The 10,349-nt window shown below is 51.8% G+C and overlaps 1 protein-coding gene across 1 annotated transcript; it reads right to left on the bottom strand.

Moving 5' to 3' along the window:
- Positions 1-2,069: 2,069 nt before the first annotated feature.
- On the bottom strand, positions 2,070-10,023 carry Crabp1 (cellular retinoic acid binding protein 1). The gene is made up of 4 exons (XM_021644340.2): positions 9,707-10,023; positions 9,053-9,231; positions 6,497-6,610; positions 2,070-2,352 (listed from the first exon to the last, which is right to left on the bottom strand). The coding sequence occupies exons 1-4, from the start codon at positions 9,774-9,776 to the stop codon at positions 2,302-2,304; spliced, it is 414 nt and encodes a 137-aa protein (XP_021500015.1). The 5' UTR covers positions 9,777-10,023; the 3' UTR covers positions 2,070-2,301.
- Positions 10,024-10,349: the final 326 nt, after the last annotated feature.

Raw genomic sequence — 10,349 nt, 5'->3', positions numbered from 1 at the left:
TTACCTCCTCTTATCATCCAAATGTTTCTGCCCCGGCCCGCTGGCTGGCTGTTGTAACCCATTGAAGGCTACAACCTCCTTCACTCTGATTCCTTCCTCATCCCCTGTGAAGGCTAACCACATTTGTAAAGGGCCATGATGGAAACAGCCTGATTCCCAGAGTGAGGAACAGATGGCCTTTCCAACATTTCTGCAGCCAGTGCACCCCTTATGGAGCAAATCCAGATGTGTGGAAGACAGTGCAGAAGCAGGAATCCAGGAAGAAGAAAAGAGCAGTGTGTGAAGCTTTGCTTGTTCCCCCCCCCCACCACCCCATCTTGGCCACGAGCAGCTAGTTCCCACTGGGTAGAATCCTCACAGTATTCAACCACAAAAGCCTCACTGTCTGTTGCGTGGCCACCTCATCTCCACTCAGGAGTATGTTTGCTGTCCATTACATATCAATCTGGGACCTCCATCTTTGAAGTCCCCCCACCTCTCCTCTAAGACGCTCCAGAGCAGTTCCCATGGCGCTCTACTCCACCCCTTAGGGCACTGAGGATGGACCTGGTCAGGGTCAGCAGAGTGGAGGTGACGGCATGCTGACTGTACTCTCTGGTCCTGGGTGCGTTGGAGCACAGCAGAAAGGAAAGTTGCTTGTATTAGGGACTTCAGGAAGTTCTAGGCACAAGCATCGTCACTTCACGACCCCAGGGACAAAATGCAGCCCCGCATCAGGCTTCCTTTGACTCCCAGGATCTAGCCCCAGTTAACACATCAACACCTGATGGCATGGAGGCCATAGGGAGCAGGGTTTTAGGGAAAGCCGGGGATGGTGTCACAGGGGTGTCACAGGGGTGGGCTCAGGGTGGGCACAGGTAGAGCTGTTAGTACGGTTGGAGAAGCACAGTCTCCTAGGAACACAGTGGGGCTTTGGCTGAGGTGTGAGGATTCCTGTAAATATGCCCCTGTTTACTCTTGGGTGCTGCCCCCGGGCTTTAGAGGTCTGCCTCAGCATAGTGTAAATGCTTGAGGGTCTCCTGGCCCTTTCCAGGACCTAACACTCTGACCAACCCTTGCTGAGAGCCCAAGGGCTTCAGACAGGAAGAAGAGAAGCACACCAGGTCAGTGATCATGAGGACAAGAATGGGGACTGGGAGAGGCAAAGAAGCTGCCGAGCCAGCAACTGTCCTGTAGGGACAGCGATGCCAGATTTCCCATCTCTTCTCGTAAGAAAACAGAAACCCAGATTTCTCTCTCTCTTGAAGACTACCTTATGTATCCAATGCTGCCCTCCAAGCTTGCTGTGTAGCTGAGTATTGTTCCACGCTCTCAGTACTGGTATTACAGGCATCTCCCATTGTGCCCAGCTTATACCACACCGGGAGTCAAACTCAGGGCTTCACACTTGCTGGGCAAGCACTCTATCAACCGAGCCACTTCCCCAGGCCCCAAATCTTGGCTTTTAGGGTGAAATGTACTGATTTTCAAATGCAAGCACTGGCAAGTGTGAAAGTTACTGTCTGTATCTGCCCAGTGAGATCCACTGTCTACCTAGCTTTGGCCTGGGAAGGAGGTCCTCTAACACCCTCCCTAGCCCCGGTCTCTCACTGATCCTCTACACTCCAGGTGCATTGGGCAATGCACGAAATGAGAAGGGCCAGGCAAAGAGAGATTAGAATTCTTTTTCATGTTCAAAGCCAAGTAAGTCTTCTACTGCCTTGGGGCTTGTCTATGCAATCCTGGCTGTCCTGGAACTCACTTTGTAGACCAGGCTGATTTCAAACTCACAGAGACCTCCCTGCCTCTGCCTCCCTATGGGCTGGAATTACAGGCATGTGCCACCTCACTCTGCTGCCCAGTGCCTTTCTTACGCACTCTCCTCAGTAGAGCCCTTGGATTGCGCTGCCTGTTTTCCTACTAGGAACCACCATTCATGACTAATTGAGCTCGTGCCCACTGATGGATGTTCCATGCCCTGTAGCTAGGCCAGCAGGCCAAAGCTGAAAATGTGACACAGGCCAACACAGAGCTGCTTTGACTCCCAAGCTCCAACAGAAGCGGGCGCCCTCAAATAAAGAGCCTTGAGATTCAGCCAACCAGTTTAATGCCTGGTACAACCATGCAAATGCCAAACCAGGGGTGCACAAGGCAACAGGGGCCTGAGGGGGGCACAACAACATTGTCATAGGGAAAATGGGGTTGCCTAATATTCACTGGGGAGGGGTGTGGGGGAGAAAGACCCTCTGGCAGTGCAGGACGCCCGCATACTCCTCAGGGAACCTGCATCCTGTCACGAAAGAAGGAACGAGCTGGCCGTCTTTACTCCCGGACATAAATTCTTGTGCACACCACATCATCGGCGCCAAATGTCTGCCCAGAGAAGAAAAGGAAAACCAATCAGTACAGATGCCTGTGAGAAAATGTTTAAAACCCTTCACCAATGAGTCAACTGACTGTCCTTTTAGTAGCGCTTCGTTGCAGACTTCAAATCCTGAGCTGTGGGCTCAAGCTAAGTGCTCAGGGCACGGGGCAGGCACTCTCCACTAAGCCCCCTCTCAGCAGAGAAACAGCTAGGCCATAGAATTATGTCATATCCAGATCTCCTTTGCTTCCAAAACCTGTGAATGCTGATGCAAGACATGCAAATTTCCTGACTTTGGTTTTGAAATGAGGCTGAAAGAAGATGAATGTCAAATCAGATATTTCTCAGGGGCTTCTGTGTCCTGTCTCACCCTCGAGAATGAGGGGCTTGGGCAGCTGCAGCCAGATGGGACTGTGCTTTGGAGATAAGATAGAACTGCATTCTGGGACACAGCCATCTAGCCTGGGAGACAACAGCCCAATGAAGGGACAGCCAGACCTCTGAACGCATGGCTTCCACACCTTCACAGTCAACCAAGCACAGATTAAAATATTCACTTAAAACCTGCATACATGCTAAACACGGATAACTTTTTTTCATGTTATTATTCCCTAGGCTGTATACTATGACATATTTGCGTGGCATTTATATGCTATTGTGTGTCATAGGTAAGCTAGGAATGACTGTAAACTAGGAATGATGCCGGAGGTTTGTCCATAGGCCAAATGCTATACCACTTTATATAAGGAACTTGAGCATTTGAACATTTTGGTGCCTGCAGGGGTCCTGCAACAAATCCCCTATGGACGTGGAGGTTTAGCTATAATAATCATCACCTCTAAACTGAAACACTATTTGCAGATGCAAGAACGCATAGCATTGGCATTCTGACTCAGCACTGCAGCCATAGGCGGGCACGTCTCTCCCTCCCTTGGCCTGCTTGGGGTGGGCAGGGGGCGGTGTTGAGGGGAGGGTGACCTTGAACAGGATGATATTGAGGGCTCTTTCCAGCCAAGACTCTATGACTCTTTGTTGGCTAGAGGGAGGACATAAATCCTTCCCTGGACGGGAAGGAACATTTTTTTTTTCTGGTCCCTGAAATGGTAGCACCTGTGTAAGTAAGACGTCTCAAATTCCCCCAAACTGCCAATTACTCATGAGCCTGCTCTCCGGGCCTCTCACACTCAGAACAGGGAAAGCAAATGTGCATGTGCAAAAAAACCAAAGACAAAAAACGGCTGGAAAGATGGCTCGGCAGTCAAGAGCACCGGCTGCTCTCTCAGACCAGGGCTCGAGTCCCAGCACCCATGTGGCAGCTCACAAGTGTCTGTAACTCCAGTCTCAGGGATACCACACCCTTCTCTGGCCTTCAAGGGGACTGGTGCACACGTGGTACAAAGACATACATACATGCAGGCAAAACACCCACGCACGTAAAGTAAAAGTTAAAACAAAGAAAGAAAGACAAAGACGAAACCTCAAGACGAAACCTCCCCAATTGTTAGGTTCATTGCATGGCCTTTATCTTTTAGATTATCCAAATGGCTGACAACTCAAGAGAAGCTAAGACCATTGTGTAAGAGCTTAATTATCTCAAGGTCTTTAGATTATTTTTTTTTAAATCTATTTGTCTTACCAAGTTGGGAATAGAATCCAGAGTCTTGCCCAAATGAGGCAAATGTTCTATTAGCCATACTGTTTTATTTTAATCAGTGTAAGAATGGGATGTATTTCATATCTTTACCCTTCGAGCACTTAGTGACCAGATGCTTTTGGGAATATTTGCTAAGGCATCACATGCTTCCAAGAAACATTTCCCTCATATAGTGATTATTAAAGAGTCCCTGATGAGAAGGGCAGTTTTTAAGGGCTTTGTGTCTCCCCTCTTTCCCATTATTGAGTAATCATCTGATGCTATGTCCTGGGCATGTATTGGGGTTCCCACCATAAATCTACTCTTCAAATGTTACACCCTAAGAAGCATGCTGATATCCCAGAATTCCTAGGGCCTACAGTCACATAGATTTCTGGAGCTCACCCAGGCGAAAAAATAGCTTCCTGACCTGTGAAGAAATCCCCACATTTCTAACTCCAATCGGAAAGCCCTTTCCAGCCTCCCAGGGCATACATTTATGCTTAGACATTCCAGAAAGAAACTCTATAGAGCGTCCCAGAGCACTGCAAGGGAGTATACTCAGTTTTCAAAGGAAGACGATTTACAGCCCATGGCAATTTACTGTTGGCTCTGGGGACACTTATTTCAACTAAACTAAAGTTACTTACCTCTCGTTACATGGAGATTACATCTCCCAACGTTTTAGATTTATTAACGATAATAACCCTTGAAACAAAAGCCCACATTTCACATCCCAAATGCCAAGAGTTAATGCTCCCTTTGAGGCTTGTATATATGTTCTCTGGGCCAGGGGAGGAGGCCTGGGAGGAACTGCAGTGTGGGGTCGTAAAGGACAAAATGTGGTGGAGCCCTTCGCTGACATTTAGACCGTGCCTCCAGCTTCTCCGTATTAAAAAGGTCAACAAAACCCCACCTTTTCAGTGTAAACTGATCAAGCCTACTTAACCCTCAGCCAGATTCAAGAACCCTAACATCCTCCCATTCCTTGCTACCCCTGGTCCCTATAAATTCCATGTCCCCGTCTCCCTAGATTTCCAAGTCTCTGCCTCCAGTTGCTCTCTGGGTCTGTGAAGTGATCCTTTGCTGGGAACGTTAGGCAGGTTGCAGATTAAGCCAGCCCTTTGTCCATGAAAGAAGAGCTGGTTAAATCATCCCAGCAAAGGACCGGAGGAGAGGAAGGGGGAGAGAGCCAACGGCCTCAGAGCAGCAGACAGCTCGAAGGAGGGTCTTCTTGCAGGCTAAACATGTAATTTTAGGGCTGGAAAGACCCTCAGGGGCCACAGCTCAACCTCTCATTTTTACAGCAGGAGGAAGGGAGCTTGGGGAGGACAGAGATGGTCCATGCCACGGTCACACAGGGCATCCTTCGCCAGCAAACTTTTCAGGCTTCAGTATCTCTAGGGAGATACTGGTGACACTAAAGGAGTCTCACGGGGAGATGTGAACAGAATGCCTGATGGGGAACAAAGGGTTCCTGGGCCTCTTTCTAGCCTGGGGTGGGAGCTGTCAGTCAGTTCTGAAACCCTGGGGAAGCAAGTGCGGGTTATTCGTCCTCTCCACCTCCTCTTTCTTCTGTACAAACCCGAGTAAGATGTGACTAAGTTAAACACTGTTTTTCTTTGCAGACTGGGTCTTATTCTATAGCCTCATGGCCTGGAGCTCCCGACCCTTCCTGCCTTCAGAAGGCTCCATGGCAACACTGGGTCACTGCCTGGGCTGGACAGAAAGGCTCTACACTTGGCTGAAGCTGATTTCCTTACCAGGTAAGTTTTGCTTAGCTGTGGATGCTTAAGATGTCTCTGTCTAGGTCAGGCATGGCAGTGCAGGCCTTTGAGCAAAGCACTTGGGAGGCAGAGGCAGGCAGAGCTTGGAGGTGGAGGCCAGCCTGGTTTACAAAGTGAGGTCCAGGACAGGCTACACCGAGAAACCCTACCTCAAAAATAACAAAATAAGACAAAACAAAACAAAAAAAAGTATAAAAAGAAATAACAATAACAACAACAACAAAATACTGCGTACTTTTAAATCGTGCTCACCCTCTCTGGTGAGCCTACCTTTCCACACCAGTACATTAAGATACTTCCCAAATTGGCGTTCCTTGCCTGGCTCCTGGGGGACCATCAGAGTTTTTAAGTCTTGACTAAAAATATTCTGTATGACTCTGAATGAGGATGTGAGAAAATCTTGTGAAACTTTTCTCTCCCAGCAAAGTGGATCATGGGAGTGGGGGGAATCTCGTTTTGTTTAAGCTGAGGGGTTTCACTGAGCCTCAGCGTGCCAGGCCAACCCAGAGAGGAGACTGGGGTTCTATGCCACCACTGGGGTTGGCATAGAACAGTTTGGAAAAAAGTCTGGCACTCAAGTCAGTCTCAGCTACCCACCTTCTCAGCCACCCCTACACCCCCACGCCTTCCAACCTTTCTTGAAAAGTGAGCATGCCGACAGCACACTTGTGCAGCCCACCTCTGGGGAACCCAGGGAACCCTGGGATTGACTCAGAGCCGAAGGGTCCTTACCAGGATCAGCTCATCGTTGGCTAGCTCTCGGGTCCAGTAAGTTTTGGGGCCATCCCCCTCAAGCAGAGTTTGTGTGCAGTGAATCTTGTTCTCATTCTCCCAAGTGGGTAAACTCTGCAAGGCAGGAAAACCATTAGTGATATTAATTACCGTCTCGGCAGCGGGAGGGGAGGAACACAAAGAACACCAGAGAATAACCGCCCAGCAGAAAAGCAACACATGGTCCCTGTCAGCCGGGCACAGCGTCTTCTCCGCTGAGCCACAGAAAGGACAAACTCAGAGTGCTGGTCATGGCTTTACGGGGTGCAAACACACCTTATCTCACACATACACAGCCTCGCTGGAGCAGCAAAGCCTCAGGCATGCTTCACATCTCTCGGAATAAAATCCAGCGTGCACAGTGATCCACTTATATCAACACAGGGAACCTCTCCAAACAATTTGGACTTTAAAGTACCTTCTGTCAGAATCACAAAATGTTACAACTGTTGAGATGGTACATTTGCAACCCTTCCGGTGGCCAGCAGATGAGAAGGTGGGTCTGTGCCCAGATTCTGGACTAACACCTTCCTCTCTCCACATTTCTCTTCAGCGTAGCACACAGCCTGCTCTAGTAAAGCAGCTGTCTGTCTCTGGGGATAAAAATGCTTCTGCTTTTCAGATTACATCCTTCTAGAAACATTTTGTGGAAAAACCAGGCCAATCTGAAGGCTCTTCAAGGGGTTGGAGGTGAACAAGCAAAAGGGAGAGTCCCTGCAGCTTCCCCAGTATCCTCACACGGCAAAGTGAGATACAGCTGGGCTGGGTGTCGCTGAGCCTGCACATAATCACTTTTAAACTAACACTTGGGACTCCTTTAGACGAGGGGTGGGGGAAGGGGTGGGGAATTTTTAAGCCCTGCTTTCTCCAGGGTGTTACATGATTCTTTTGTTGTTGTTTTTAAGTCAGAGCTGCCCTCTCCGGCGGTTGCTGGGGTTAGACGGCTCCAGATTGAGCCCTGCCTGTGGCCAAGCCGACTTCTCCAGCAGATGCCCAGTCCTGCTTCATTCTGTTTTGTTTGATTTTTCTTTCTCCCTCCTGTGGTGCTAAGGATCGAACCCAGGGCCTCCCACACGCTAGGTGCATGCTCCACCACTGGGCTGTATTCCCACCCATGTCCTTTTTGTTTGGTTGTATTTTGGTTTTGTTTTCAAACAACGTGGTGACTTGAACCTCAGGTCACTCTAAATTCAAGCAGGGATCAGTTTTGATGGGCAAAATTCTGATGTCTCATGAGTGAGCCTGCCATTGGGGGCCGTGTCTTTCTGTCCTTCCAAACATGGTGACTGGAGTCACAATTGGATCAGACAGGTATAGGCTCTGGAAAGAGAAAAGAAATAATTTCCCATTCTTTAGAACGTTGTTACATTACAATTTTTTTTGTTGTTTTTTTCATTCTGTAGGTCTGCCTATCTTTGAGCTCACAGGGATCTGTCTGCCCCTGCCTTCGAAGTGCTGGGATTCAGGGCACACGCCACAACGCTTGGCCTCATTTGCAGATTTTTCAGAACATTGGAAAATCTGGGTGTGGTGGTTCACTTTGTGATCCCAGCACTTGGAGGAGACAGGAGGACTGATGCAAGTCAGATCCAGCCTGGGATATAAAGTGAGATCCTGTCTCAAACAAACAACCAAACAGGAAAACAAATACACAAAACAACCACCACAAAACCTGGGGTGGAGAAAGGGGGCATCCTTTTAGCATAAGATAGCAAGGCTGACTCTAACCAGTGCAAGTTTTGCAAAGAAAAACAGTAATTTGCTCCAGACTCACCCTTTGGCTCATGTTTCAGGAAAACAAAACAAAAACAAATACACCCCCCCCCCCAACTTCTCTTGCTTGTTGGATACAGTAGTGGGTTCCTGTAATCCCAGAACTCCAAGGGGAGAGTCAGGAGCACCAGCCTTATGGTTCGAGGTCACCAGTTTTACACTCAGAGTTCCAGGCTAGCCTAGTCAGGGTTACAAGCCCAGTCTCCTTATAAATCAGTCTCCCTCTCCTTCGCCCTCTCCCTCTCTTCCCCTTTCCTCCTACCGACCTCTTTCCATCTCTCCCTTGAGGACTTACAAAGGACACTTGGTACATTTTCTGAGCTAGGACCTGCGTTGCTTTTACTTTAGGGAGAATTTCACCATTCCCTTCAAGACCTTAAACACGGAAGGGCAGGAAGAGGTGGCGGCCGATCCGGGCTGTGCAACTGGATCCAAACCGTTCTCCCAGGGTCCAGGGACCCAGGGAGCAGGGCCCTAGATCAGCCGCCCCCCCCCCCCTACTACAGGTAACGCAGCAGCTGCGCCGAACAGGAGGCAGGAACCTTTCCCTACGTCTCGCCAGAGCTAGCGCTGAAGGCGCCGTCAGCGGGGCACCGACCGCAGCCGGATCGCACAGCCACCCAGAGCGCAGAGCGCGCGCCTGCTGGCGCCGGGGGACAGTGTGGGGAGAGGCCGGGGTACGGCGGGTCACACAAACCTCCCGCGGGCTGGAAGGGGTGCCTGGGAAGGAGGGTCGGGCCTCACCCTGCACTTGCGTCCGTCCACTGTCTCCTCCTCGAAGCCCTCTCCGACCTTGAAGCTGATCTCCGTGGTGCGCACCGTGGTGGACGTCTTGATGTAGAACTGGTCCCCGTCCTGGCGGATCTCCACGTGAGGCTTGGACGCCGCGGCCACCGCCACCTTCCTCAGCATGGCGTTCACACCTGCGCGCGGAAGCGCGAGCCCGGGTCAGCCGCCCGCGCCCACTCGCTGCCCCCAGACCTGCCCGGTAAGGCCCATCCTCTGGCTTTAGGCAGGGCTCCACTCGCCTCGGTCCTCGCCTGGGGAACCGAGGCTCGGGCACGGCAAGTGGCTTTCCTGCGCTACCCGGCGTTTTCATGCAAGCCCGGGTCTCAGACAGTCCCCAGCTCAAAGTCCCTGCCCCTCGCGCTGCTCTGGCACGAGAGAAAGACGGGGCCGTCGAGAAAGGCGCCAAATGGCCAGCAAACGTTAGCTGAACCGCTGGGGTCCGGAGCCGGCTCTCCTTTACCGTGGGGCTGGGGCGCGGCTGGAGCACAGGAAACAGATCCATTGCCCCGCGGACTCCCTCCTGCCCGAACCTCCCCGGCCACCCTCTCCGGGACACGGGACCCCGCAGCGGCTCGCAGCAGACCGCGCGCAGCCTCGGCGCCGGCTTACCCAGAGCCTTGAGGAGCTCGTCGAAATTCTCGCTGCTGCGCATCTTCCAGGTACCGGCGAAGTTGGGCATGGCGGCGGCGGCGCGAAGGCGGCGGCAGGCACTCCCCTCTGCTGCGGAGCGGAGCGGAGCGGCAGCGCACGGCGGCGGGGCGAGGAGGGACTGGTGGTCCGCGCCCGGCCGCACGCGCCTTGAGCCGCCAGGGTAGCGCCCCCCGCCGCCCTCCTGCGGCCCCGCCCTCAGGTTCCGCCCCCGCCCTGCGTGCGCGCGGGGAGGGGGAGGGGGGCCCACGGCGGGCTGGGGGGAGTGTGGCCCAGCTCCCCGCCCTAAGGCGCTTCCTAGTCTTCCCAGCCGCTAGTGATGCAGCGTGGAGCCCGCTCCTCCGGGTGCCTCCTCCACCACGCCGCCCGCAGCCTGTTTTAAAAAGGGTGGTGGGAGAGGGTTTAATGAAGCCAGGTCGGCCTGGAGGCCGAAGCTAGCTAGGTAGTGGGGATTCAGGGATCATGACATCGGTTCTCTACTTCTGGCTATGTTTGAAAATGTCCTTTCCTTAAGGTTATAGTGAATAAGGCCATGAGGGATGGGGACCACTTTCTTCCCATCCACTCTTTACTTTTTGGCTGCCACTACGGGGGAGGGGGTGTC

The sequence above is a fragment of the Meriones unguiculatus genome, chromosome 1 (assembly GCF_030254825.1).
Source record: "Meriones unguiculatus strain TT.TT164.6M chromosome 1, Bangor_MerUng_6.1, whole genome shotgun sequence".
Classification (NCBI taxonomy): domain Eukaryota; kingdom Metazoa; phylum Chordata; class Mammalia; order Rodentia; family Muridae; genus Meriones; species Meriones unguiculatus.
Note: the sequence above shows the minus strand (reverse complement) of the source record. Positions and strands in the feature narration are given on the sequence as shown.